This window comes from Tachysurus fulvidraco, chromosome 23, assembly GCF_022655615.1.
Source record: "Tachysurus fulvidraco isolate hzauxx_2018 chromosome 23, HZAU_PFXX_2.0, whole genome shotgun sequence".
NCBI classification, from domain to species: Eukaryota; Metazoa; Chordata; class Actinopteri; order Siluriformes; family Bagridae; genus Tachysurus; species Tachysurus fulvidraco.
In genome coordinates this window covers 21,919,771-21,932,270 of record NC_062540.1, presented here as the reverse complement: position 1 = coordinate 21,932,270, position 12,500 = coordinate 21,919,771, and the positions used below count along the sequence as shown (strand labels likewise).

General features: G+C 39.4%; 2 protein-coding genes across 14 annotated transcripts in view; both read left to right on the top strand.

Annotated features, from left to right (window-relative positions):
- The first annotated feature begins 5,998 nt into the window (after positions 1-5,998).
- On the top strand, positions 5,999-9,569 carry tafazzin (tafazzin, phospholipid-lysophospholipid transacylase). Of its 10 annotated transcripts, none has more exons than XM_027159488.2 (11): positions 5,999-6,153; positions 6,783-6,910; positions 7,001-7,129; positions 7,414-7,459; positions 7,625-7,710; positions 8,111-8,191; positions 8,312-8,353; positions 8,449-8,511; positions 8,671-8,723; positions 8,815-8,892; positions 9,169-9,569. In XM_027159488.2, exons 2-11 carry the CDS (start codon positions 6,802-6,804, stop codon positions 9,268-9,270), a joined length of 789 nt encoding a protein of 262 aa, XP_027015289.1. In that variant the 5' UTR covers positions 5,999-6,153; positions 6,783-6,801; the 3' UTR covers positions 9,271-9,569. The 10 variants fall into 10 exon arrangements, with proteins under 10 accessions (XP_027015289.1, XP_047663182.1, XP_027015291.1 ...); XM_047807226.1 differs by having other exon boundaries at positions 6,774-6,910; positions 7,625-7,686; XM_027159487.2 differs by having other exon boundaries at positions 6,000-6,153; positions 6,774-6,910.
- A 1,347-nt stretch (positions 9,570-10,916) lies between these two features.
- The window catches only part of atp6ap1a (ATPase H+ transporting accessory protein 1a), a 7,470-nt gene continuing 5,886 nt past the window's right edge, over positions 10,917-12,500 (top strand). For all 4 annotated transcript variants that reach the window (XR_007139290.1, XR_007139289.1, XR_007139288.1 and 1 more), the window contains exons 1-3: positions 10,917-11,078; positions 11,639-11,765; positions 12,389-12,463. Coding sequence is in view for 1 of the 4 variants with exons in the window: in XM_027159483.2 (XP_027015284.1) it covers positions 10,957-11,078; positions 11,639-11,765; positions 12,389-12,463 (324 nt within the window). In the remaining 3 variants the exon portion in view is untranslated. The remainder of the gene's footprint in view (positions 11,079-11,638; positions 11,766-12,388; positions 12,464-12,500) is intronic.

The window sequence follows — 12,500 nt, the reverse complement described above, 5'->3', positions numbered from 1 at the left end:
CTTTCATCCAACCTTTAATCTCTTTAATGCACACAATTTAGATATTTAGTCTCACTCCTAACCCTAAGGTTGTGGCTTCGAGTCTCGGTCTGGCAATACCATGACTGAGGTGCCCTTGAGCAAGGCATTGGAACAACATACATACATCATTAACTTATAGTGACACATTAGCAACTTATCAATAACACGTCAGTAACCCATCGTAACACCTCAGCAACACGTCAGGAACTCCTTATAACACATCACCAACACATCAGTAACCCATCGTAACACATCACTAACACGTCAGTAACTCTTTAGTAACTCATCAATAACACATCAGTAACTCACAAATAACACGATTTATTAATAATTTGGGAAAATGATGCTGCTGTTTAATTCCAACTATATGAAGATCAATAAGAGTTCATATTTACACTTCTCTCATTCACTGTTTGTCTTTAAACTTCATATTAAAGTTATAATCAACTCTGAGTTTTTTTTCTATGCTGATAAAACTGAACGGTTGAATTGAGATTATAAATCTCTCTTCTCCTTGAGCTCCATCTTGTAGCCTGAGTGATTCTCTGTTCTTTACTAATCTCCTGAGGGAAAACCTCACTGACTCTGATGAAGTTATGAAACATGAATATTTACAGCTGCAAATATTTACTCAGCACGGCCCAGTTCTGGTGTTTGTACAGTTACAGCTTCTTTTACCTCGAGCGAAAACTCCCAGTGCCGGTGTGTTGATTTAAGATCAGATTTTACTAAGGGAACGTTCTTACAGATAAATCCACAGATCAGATGTGCCATTTGGACTGAATCTAGTACATAAACTGGAATAAGTGAATGTAACATCTTGGTTTAATTAATGCTCCATTAATACTAATGAAGACGATGATCTGGAGAGCAGGAGGAGGAACTACACCGGATTAAAAAATCTTCAACCTAAAACATAAAATATATGGATTATTACCGCTCTATGTGTAAACATTGTGGTTTTGTACCCTCTGTGTGTAGATTAGGGATTATTAGCCCTGTGTGTTTATATACTACGCTTTTTCACCCCTCTAGTCAAGTCAATTCAAGTTAAGAAGTTTTTATTGTCATTACAACCATATGTAGCTGTTACAGTACAAAGTGACATGAGACAACGTTTCTCCAGGATTGTGGTGCTACATAAAACAAAGACAGAGCTATAAGGACTTAGTAAGTTAGTCCTAGATACATAAAGTGTATCTGTGTAACCTGGTGTACACAGTGCAGGACAAAAAGAGAAAAAGACAGTGCAAACAAAAAGACAAAGCAATACACAAAAGACAGTAAAAAAAAAAGGGGAACCTCATCCTCATCTGGGTGACACTGGGGGTGTGATTATATAACCTCATCCTCATCTGGGTGACACTGGGGGTGTGATTATATAACCTCATCCTCATCTGGGTGACACTGGGGGTGTGATTATATATATACACAGTCTGATCAATGTTGTAGTGATGAGGAGGTTGTTGTCCTCAAACACCACATGGAGTCACATCTCCTCTTTAGTATAGCAGAGTCTAACTGGAGCTGGTAGATCTGTAGATGCCTCAGGATCCTCACAGAGTCGTCCTCATCTCAGTGGAGGTCCAAAATCTTCATCACACAGAAGACAATCACAGCTGCTACAATCTCTGGATGCCTCGGGATGTAGAAAGAGAGAAGCAGTAGAGAGATTAATGTATCTGCTGTTCATAATATTAACAAGCACTAGATGATAATGTGCATTTGGTCTGATGTAATAGAGCACAATATTATGGGATGTATTATGTGTACGCCTGACTAAAGAGATGAGTTTTTAATCTACATTTAAACTGGGAAAGTGTGTCTGAGCCCCGAACACTATCAGGAAGACTATTCCAGAGTTTGGGAGCTAAATAAGAAAACGCTCTACCACCTTTAGTAGACTTAGATATTCTGGGAACTAGCAGAAGTCCTGAGTTTTGTGATCTCAGAGAGCGTGAAGGATTGTAACGTGTTAGAAGACTAGTTAGATACATGGGAGCTAAACCATTAAGAGCCTTGTACGTAAGTAGCAGCAGTTTGTAATCAGTTCTAAACTTAACAGGTAGCCAGTGTAGAGATGATAACATTGGGGTTAAAGGTCATACTTTCTTGTCCATGGATTATTACCCCTGTGTGTAGAGATTAAGGATTATTACCCCTATATGTGAATAGGTTGTGGTTTATTACTATTGGTGCGCGATTGTCCATTTTAAGGTCTTTGTTCTGACGCGTCGTTTGTACTTGAATATAGACAGGCAATAAAACATAAATGTCCATAACTTAAAGAATATAGTTGGATATCCTTATCCATTTATTTTGTCCCTTTTTGATACCAAATTTAAACAGCAATAAACAATAAAGAAAATAAAAGAAACATCGTTGGACCTGCTCCTTCACGCACGCTTGCTGTGGTAATTCGTCACCATAAATACATTAAGCGCCCTCTACTGGCGTGAAAGCAAACTACACAACCAATATAATCAAATGGCTCCTACAATTACCCTATGTGTATAGATTAGAATATGGATTATTACCCCTTTGGGTATAAAATATTATGGTTTATTACCCCCCCCCCTGTGTTTATAGACTATGGATTATTACCCCTCAATGTGTATATGTTGTGGTTTATTACCCTCTGTGTGTATAGATTATGGATTATTAGCCCTGAGTGTGAATAGATTATGGATTATTACCCCTCTATGTGTATACATTATGGTTTATTACCCTCATTGTGTAAACATTATGGATTGTTACCCCTCTGTCTTTATAGACTATGGATTATTATCTCTCTATGTGAATAGGTTGTGGTTTATTACCCTATGTGTGAGAGAATTATGGATTATTACCGCTCTGTGTGTACGGATTGTAGATTATTACCCCGCTGTATTTTGGATAAACACTGTAATGGTCCTAAAATAACCCCAGACCCTCTCTTTCACAGAGAGCTTCACCCTTTGAGCATGTTATCAATCTTATAAAAGTCTTTTGATTCATTCAGAACTTCACACACTTTTGTATCTGTCATTCATCAGAAGAAAGAATTTTCTTGACGCAGGTGGAAATCCGAAAGGCTTTGAAGGTTTTTAAGGTAAACACTAGCACAGAGCGATGCAGCAGCGCTCCATTAATCTTTTCCACCGTTTTGTCAGTGATGTTTGAACAGCATTCCTTCAGGTGATGTCTCACACACTGGTTAACTTACATCGCTCATAAACGTCACCTTTAATCACGTTTCACAGGGAACTCACATCGCCTTGTTAAGGTCATGGGCTGTTTGTTTTACACTCGTTTACTGACAGATGCTTTATATCAAAATTCTTAAGCTGAGAGTTTGAGGGTTAATGGTTTTGCTCAGCAGTGAGGAATCAGAGGTGTGTCTGTAGGAGAAAATCTCCTAAAAACACTCTATACACAGCATAACAGTATAAAAGGACTTTGTTTCAAAAATTGTTCAATAAATAGTGTGTGTGTGTGTGTGTGTGTGTGTGTGTGTGTGTGTGTGTGTGTGTGTGTGTGTGTGTGTGTGTGTGTGTGTGTGTGTGTGTGTGTGAAAATGCAAAATTGATCCAAAATGCAGCTGCAGGACTTGTCTTCAACCTGCCTAAGTTCTCCACACCACCACAATGCTGCACTCCTCCACTGTCTTCCGGTAGCTGAACACATCAGGTTTAAACACTGATGCTTGCCTACAAAACCAAAAAGGACCAGCTCATTCTTACCTCAAAGTCCTCATCATTCCTCACACTGCACCTCACACCCTCGGATCTACCAGTACTGCTCGACTGGTCCCACCTCTCAGGGTAAGACTCTTCTCTGTTCTGGCATCAAGGTGGTGGAACGAACTTCCCCTGGAGGTCCGGACAGCTGAGTCACTGGCTATTTTCACAGAAGACCTTTAAGAAGACTGCTGAAGACCTACTTCTTTATGAACACTTCAACTGGCACTTTCTCCCTTGTTTGTTATGTGTGTATTTATTTAAGTAAAAAAAAACTTTGTACAGTGTTTCAGTCTCGTGGTATCTTGAGTATGTAACCTAGTGAACCAGAGTTAATGTATACAATGATCGAGTCTTAAGCACTTTTGTACGTCACTTCGGATAAGAGAGTGTCACATGCTGTAAATGTAAATGTGCTGAAGGAGGGCTGAATACAAATGCAGGTTTCAGATATTTATTTGTAAAATTAATTTAGACACCATTTATAATTTTCATTCCACTTCACAATTATCTGCCACTTTCTTTCGGTCTATTTCATAAAATCCCAATAAAATACATTTTTCTTTGTGGTTGTAACATGACAAAATGTGGAAAAGTTCAGTGGGTATGAATACTTTTGCAAGGCACTGTAAATCTCTAACATGTTCTCGGATTAACAGTAAGACAAACACTAAAGATAGTGTTAACGCCACCTCCACGACCAGTCTGACACGGCTCATGACTTGACATAAGTCAAGACCACATTTTCATTCCTTATATAATATAACGTTTTTTTTATGATGGTCCTAATGGGTGAGGTCCACACAACTGGGCAGAAGAAAAAGAACTGATTTAGAAAAATAAGGGAAAACCTCAATAATAATAATCCTTTAAAGCAACTTTAACAGCTACCAGATGAGCTGTGAATTTAACATCAAATTCAGTGAGCAATTGTGTATACAATTCACTCAGAAGGGGCCACAGTGGCTTAGTGGTTAGCACGTTTGCCTCCCACCTCCAGGGTTGGGGGTTCGATTCCCACCTCCGCCTTGTGTTTGTGGAGTTTGCATGTTCTCCCCGTGCCTCGGGGGTACTCTGGTTTCCTTCCCTGGTCCAAGGTTGATTGGCATCTCTGGAAAATTGTCCGTAGTGCCTCAATGCCCGATGACACCTGAGATAGGCACAGGCTCCCCGTGACCCAAGAAGTTTGGATAAGTGGTAGAAGATGAATTAATGAATTCCCTCAGAAAGTATTCACACCCCTTTAAGTACAATCTGTTGTTAAACTCCAAAGCATTTACATTTACAGCATTTGGCAGATGCCCTATTTTTATTTCATTTTATACAATTGAGAGTTAAGGACCTGATCGCAAAGAGAGACTGATTCACATGTAAAAACTAATGTATCTACATATTATATATAAATATATTATCTATAAGAAGTAGCTTTGAAATGATTTTCTGTTAAATTATCTAAATTATTTTCCTCACTTCCATAGCTGTTTAAATTAGTCATTAATTCATAATATAATCATCATAAATGTAGAAGTCATCATTATATTTAATATTAATGTCACTTTATTGTCTGTAAACTCAACTCATATTTAGGAAAAGAAAACAGATGTGTTTGATTATGAATCAGTGGATTTACAGAGAAAAATAACATAAAATAAATAAACAAATGACCAAAACTCACATTAAATATATTCAAATGCATAAAAAACTCCAGTGTTTAGTCAATTTATTTACACACAAAAATAAAAAATGATAGATAAATAAGATATACATTTATAAGTGCGTATTTTAAGTACAAGTATTTTATTTTAAATATGTTTAAACAAATAATAATCCAGCTAGTACTTTAAAGCTAACTGTGTTAGCTGCATGCTAGGCTGCTTTGGTAGCTAAGCTAATGCTGCTTGTTTTACCAGTTAGCCTTATCATTAGCTCCGAGCTCGTGTGTGTTGCAAGGCCTCCGTCCCGAAGGGGCATCACGGCGGTGCCAGATTTTAATTTAGTCCCCGGTTTGGGGCCTAACGAGGCGCCCCAGGCCACGGAGCGAGTGCGCATGCGCGGAGATGCTGCAGTCTAAAAAAAACCCAGGAATTTTCTTATATTATTTTAATGCGTTTAAAACTGTTCTAATAAAGTTTTAAATGAACTGTTATTTGTTTATATAAATCTGCAGGATATATTCTATTGTTTCGATTCTAATTTGACGTAATCTATCAATTTTATTTTGTAATTTAATAGGAAAATGTTTCGTTATTCGTTATTAAATGTGTCGTTATTAATAGTATTTTTTTGTATGTGTTTGTTTTTTTTTCGCACACGTTAAATCCTAAAATACATCTCCCATAATTCCGTGTTTGAGAGTTTACTTCCGGTTGATCGGGTCTGACTGAGTGACCCACCAGCGAACAGGACCGAGAAGGTGAGAGAGTTTATAACCTAATATAACACTATATTACACTATAAAACATATTACACCACTTTAATAAGCAGAGATTAATCAAAACAAACATATAATTTCCGTCCTGTGTGCGATTAGACACAGAATTCTTCACTAATGTTCGGACATTAAATGGTAGGAGCCACTTCCGGTTTGAGACACTTTTATTTATAAAAGTTTTATTCATAAATGTGTTTGTGTTAAACAAAAAAAACCTGTAAATTTCTATAAAACTAATCCCTCGGATGTATAAGAAGGTTTGAGTTTAAACTCAAATGAAGAAGTAATAAAGTATAATGATTTATTCCACAGAGCTGTGAGTTCTGCTCTCTGATTGGTCAGAAGCTGTTGATTAATTCTCTCTAAAAGCAGCTTCATATTAATGTAGTCACTCTGATCACTGGTCACTAGTCACTGTGGTTTCTATAGTAACAGATGATTCGTGTACAGCACAGCAGTAAAACTGAACTGTATGTTTTCTGACATCTGAGTGAGAGAAACCGAACACGAGCTGTTAGAGGAAATAATGCAGTAAACAGCATAAACTTCATGTTTAATAAAAGATTTCTTGTGGTGTTTTTCTGTATTCCTGAGTGTTGTAGTGTGTTCAGGTGCTGCTGTGCTCTCCTCATGCCCCTGCAGGTGACATGGCCGTTCCCACAGTGCCCCAGCCTGGGCTGGAGGATCTCCAGCTCGTTTGTGATGGGCTTGGTGGGATCATACAGCTACCTGTGGACCAGTGAGCCCCATTTTCTTCTCTACACATTCATTGTGACTGCCTGCTGTTCTGTTTAAAACATTCTCTGATCACATGACCTTCTGTCCTTAGAGTATATGAACTCTTTGTCAGTGCACAACAAGGAAGTTTTGCTGGATCTTCTGGATGAACGGCCTCGAGACACACCCCTCATCACCATGTCTAATCACCAGTCCTGCATGGATGACCCGCACATCTGGGGTGGGTGCAGTCATGTAGATGAGACGGTTAGTGGAGCTGAACAGAGGAGTCAGGTTGATGGGTCACATTGTGGAGTGTGAGAGAAATCAGGTGCAGGAGTGTAAAGGGGTCAGGTCTTTGGGGTCAGGTCGGAGGGTTCAGGTCAGAGGATAAGAATAGAAAAGTTCTTTCACAGTGTTTTAATAATGATAAAAGATGACGTTCATTTTGAATAGACATGCTGGAAACAACATCATGTAAGTCACAGAAGAAAAGTAAACAGTAAACACGGTGCATTCTTACAGGGGTGTTGAAGCTTCGGCAGCTGTGGAACTGGAAGAGAATGAGATGGTGAGTAAAGAGTTTGGGGAAACATCAAAGAGAAGAAGAATGATTAGCATAATACGAATAATCAGTAGTAGTGTTACTGTTGTTATAATGCATTGAATATTTAAACTTTTAGAATGTAGTTAGTTTCAAACTGAAATATTAAATACGGTGCGTTTTCCTGCTCAGGACCCCGACGGCATCTGATATTTGCTTCACAAGGGAATTCCACTCTCAATTTTTCAGCAGAGGGAAGTGTGTCCCGGTGGTTCGAGGTGGTTCAAAGTCATTTATCTTTTTATACTCCTTTAAAGGGGCAGTATGTAATACTGGAACCTGTATTTATACCGATGCTTGTTTAAAGCTGCAGTGTGCAATGTTTCTATACTTATATTCTCCTTTAAAAGGGGCAGTATGTAATGTATGGATTAGAAAAACCTCATTCTCACTAAAGTGGATCTCAGTGGTCTCTTTATTCCAAACCTATGTTTACATTTTCCTGCCCTGAAATTAACTCCACCCACAGCTGTAATATCATGTTACTGCTAATGGACAAGGGACGGGGTGACTGTGTTTATTGTATGTGGTGAAGTGCTTGTTAATATTTCTATGGCTAAATGCTACACACAGCTGCTTTAATGACGGAGCTCCCGTGTGGCTGTGATCGATGTTTAGGTGATGGAGTGAATCAGAAAGGAATGGACTTCCTGCTAGAGAAACTCAATCAGGGCGACTGGGTTCATATATTTCCCGAAGGTGAGATGATTTAGAGCTTCACTTCATAATACACACACACACACACTCACACACACACACACACACACACACTCACTCACTCACACACACACACACACACACACGCTTTGTGTTTTTCAGGAAAGGTGAACATGACGGGGGACTTGATTAGGTTAAAATGGGGTGAGTCGTGTTTCACGTCCTTTGTTTCACACGTTTCTCTTCATCATTTTATTTCTGTTCAGTGAAAATGGTTCTGTTTGATGTTTGATGTCCAGGAGTTGGACGTTTAATAGCTGAATGTTCTCTTCATCCTGTTATCTTACCTCTGTGGCACGTAGGTGAGTCTCACTATTCATTTAGTCCATTTTTTAGATATTTTCTGTGACACAATACGAAAATCTAACAGAGTTAAAACATCACGCTATAAATCATCATATCATCCAGTCCCAAATTTCCTCAATACACTTTTTATCCTTCTTTGTTTTTTCTTTCCTCAGGTCTGAACGACGTCCTTCCAAACACATCTCCATACATCCCTCGAGCAGGAAAGGTGAGGCTGAGCTAATGAGGTGAGGCTAGTTTAATAATCTCTCTGATTAATTAAATACTCACTGAAACGTGTGAATGTGGTTTATTTACAGAGAATAACTGTGTTAGTCGGAAAACCTTTTACAGTCAAGCACATAGTAGAAGCCCTGAGAGCAGAGAATAAGAGTCCGGTAAGATCTTCATCCTCAGCACCATCATCATTATTGTACCAGACCTGGATGCAATTTACTACATTGCACTTTCATCACTGTGTTTTACTCATGACACACTGAAAGGCATCACTGTCCAATCAAAGCTTTAGGGGTGCGGCTGTAATCATTAAACCCTAAAAAGTTTCCAATCAGGTTCAGCAGAGGGTGAACGTGTGTGTGTGTGTGTGCGCGCGCGCGTGTGTGTGTGTGTGTGCATGCGCACGCGTATTTGCGTGTGTGTGTCCTGAGTTGCAGGTGGAAATAAGGAAAACACTGACCGACTTCATCCAGGCCGAGTTCCATACATTAAAATCACAAGCTGAAGCTCTTCATCAGAGGATTCAGACCAGCCGGTGATCCACATGCATCTCGACAACCTGTTGGACAAACAAACTGCAACACAAACACACACACAAACACACACAAACACACACATACACACACTGATCCGTGAAGAGTCTGAACGATGTGAAGGTCGAGTGTGAAATGTTTCTCCTGAAATGTTCATGGTGCTCGTCGAAGCTCCCCGAGGAACCTCGTGGACACGGAATCCACAAGAGAGAACATTTTTATACCAGTTTTAGGTTTCTAATGCAGCTATTTGAAGCATCAACTGTCCTTTATACACTGCTTATTAAACTCATTTCTAACCTGTAGTCTTTTCATTAATGATCATTTCAGACCTGGTGTGTAGGAGGAGTGAGGTTTCATCAGAGCAGGAGTTCTGTAATGGGTTCTTTACTTTTGGGGGAACGTTTAAAGGTTCTGTTTTTTCAGAACAGTTTACTAGTGAAGAATCCTTACACTCTAGATCCATGTTACTCTTCCAGAGAAGGTTCTAATCAGAACCCTTTAATTACAGAAGAACCCACAATCATCAGAGAGTGCTGGATATCATCCCAGTAACAGCTGAAAGAGAAACAGTGTGTGAATGAAACTGAAGGAACAACTGAAGAACCTTTAAGGGCTCTAAAGTTTCCATACATGTGAGTTTGAAGGTTATTTGTTTCAGTACAATTACAATGCTGGAACTCTGCAGACTCACAGGGGAAAAAGTGTTCTATCATTTTTCAGCTTTTTTGTATTGAAGGAAAGAAAAACTTTAGACGTTTAAAAGAAATATTATATTGTAAAAGTATTGAGAATGATGAACATCTAAATATTACATTATTACATAGAGTTTGTTTTTGTTTTGTTATCCTGCATTATAATGAGGAATTCATCTGATCTCTTCCCTCATCTCTCTGTCTGTCTCTTCTTCCCTCATCTCTCTGTCTGTCTCTTCCTCTCTCATCTCTCTGTCTGTCTCTTCCTCCCTCTTTATCTCTCTCTCTGTCTCTTCCTCTCTCATCTCTCTGTCTGTCTCTTCCTCCCTCTTTGTCTCTCTCTGTCTGTCTCTTCCTCCCTCATCTCTCTGTCTGTCTATTCCTCCCTCTTTATCTCTCTGTCTGTCTGTCTCTTCCTCCCTTTCTGTCTCTGTCTGTCTGTCTCTTCCTCTCACCGTCTGTCTCTCCCCCCTCATCTCTCTCTCTGTCTCTCCCTCCCTCATCTCTCTCTCTGTTTCTCTCCCTCTCTCTCTCTGTCTCTCCCTCCCTCATCTCTGTCTGTCTCTTACCCTCTCTCCCTCTCTGTCTGTCTCTTTCCATCTCTCTCTGTCTCTCTCTCTCTCTCTCTCTCTCTCTCTCTCTGTCTCTCTCTCTCTCTCTCTCTCTCTCTCTCTCTGTTTGTCTATCTCTTCCCCTCTCTTTCTCCCCCCCAAGAATAATATTGATATAAATGACATAAAAGCATGAACCTAATTTAAAGACCAGATACTAAAACACTGAGCTTTATTATATTAGAATATAAATGTGTTGAACGCGATATTTATTCTACACACGAGGACATTTGAGGACATTTTTAGGAACGTTTCCTTGAACAAATGTTTTCACACTTAATGCTTTATAATCCATTTGCGCCAAATTAAACCGAAGTGACCGGATATCCGGGACACAGCGGGGGGGGGGGTCGTGACGTCACCTAGAGCCGGTGGTGAAGGCGAACATGGCGTCCGTGAGGATGCTGAGTGTCCAATCTGCTGTGATGCTCCTGGCTGCTCTGCTCGCTGTTTTCGCGGTTGGAAAATGCACAGAACAAGTTCCTCTGCTGATGTGGACCAGTGATGGGTAACGTTTAGCTTTGCTCAGTAATTATTTATCGCAGTTACCTCAGGAAGCTCGTGTACAGTGTCGTTAGCTTAGTGCTCATTTAGCCCGCTTTTATTAGCCACCTCACTGTTAGCGCCCTGGACTCTTCATGTCTTAGCTTCACTAGTCAGTGGTGTCACTAGTCAGTGGTGTCACTAGTCAGTGGTGTCACTAGTCAGTGGTGTCACTAGTCACTAGTCAGTGGTGTCACTAGTCACTAGTCAGTAACGATCTGATACACTGCGCCGTTGGTCTGCGGTCGCTGTCCAGTGCTGCAGCGGCTCTGTTCATTCGATACCGTTTGATTCGATCGAATTAACGGTTTCACGATAATATTAATAATTTCATTTTAACATACTATAATAATTTTTTGACTGTAGCAAGCTACTTTACTACAATTAAAATTATTAAATTAAATTGCAATTAAATTATAACCTTAATGTGTGTGTGTGTATTTATTTATTTATATTTATAATATATTTATATAGAATGTTTATACAAAATGTCATGTACATGTAATATGAATTTTTTTCTTCCAGATTTTCATTGCCACCCCAGAGTGACCTGACTGCAGGTCACACCGTAACAGGGCAGAAGCTCCGGTACTACCTGAACACCGCATTCAGATCTGCACCTCGCAACGTCCTGTTATTTTTTCAGGACAAGGTCTGTGTTGTACTCACGTCTCACTCGTGTAGAGAAGAGAGAGAGAGAGAGAGAGAGAGAGAGAGAGAGAGACTTTTAGTGTTAATATATTTGGGTTCATGCTGATGAGGATTGTCTCACTTGGGTGTTTCAGTCACCACCAGCATGAGCAAGCTCTCAGCTTCTGCATTTCACGTAGTCTACTTGTGTTCTGAGGTTAGTCCCCAAACTCCTAATGTGTCCTTCATTATTCCATCATCATCATCAATGGTTTACTGCAGAAGATTTTGAACTTCCTAAAACATACCCAAAGGACTTGAGGAATGAGTAGAGTTCTGGGTCTGAGTAAGAAGGACAGTAGTTTTATTTTACAGCAGTGATGTTTGTATGCTGTTGAAAAACAAGTGGCAGTAAAACTCTTGGAATGATGCAATAATAAACTCCCCATTCAGTGAAGATTACTATGAAGGTTCATGACTTAGAAAGTAATTAACACCTAATCACAGTTTATAGTGACAGATACTGGTAGTAGAGTAAGCTGTTGTGCTTTTCCTCTCCTTTAGTCCTATCTATTAGATTAGATTAGATTAGATTAGATTAGATTAGATTAGACTGGATGATGATTATATTTCTTTCTCTCTTAGTTAAGTGTTGATGACTTTACCAAGTACGCCGGTGTGTTTGGGAACAAACAGGGCAGTGCCTTTCCCAATCTGGAGGTGAGTAATGAGCAGTGTTATCTGTCTTTATTTATGG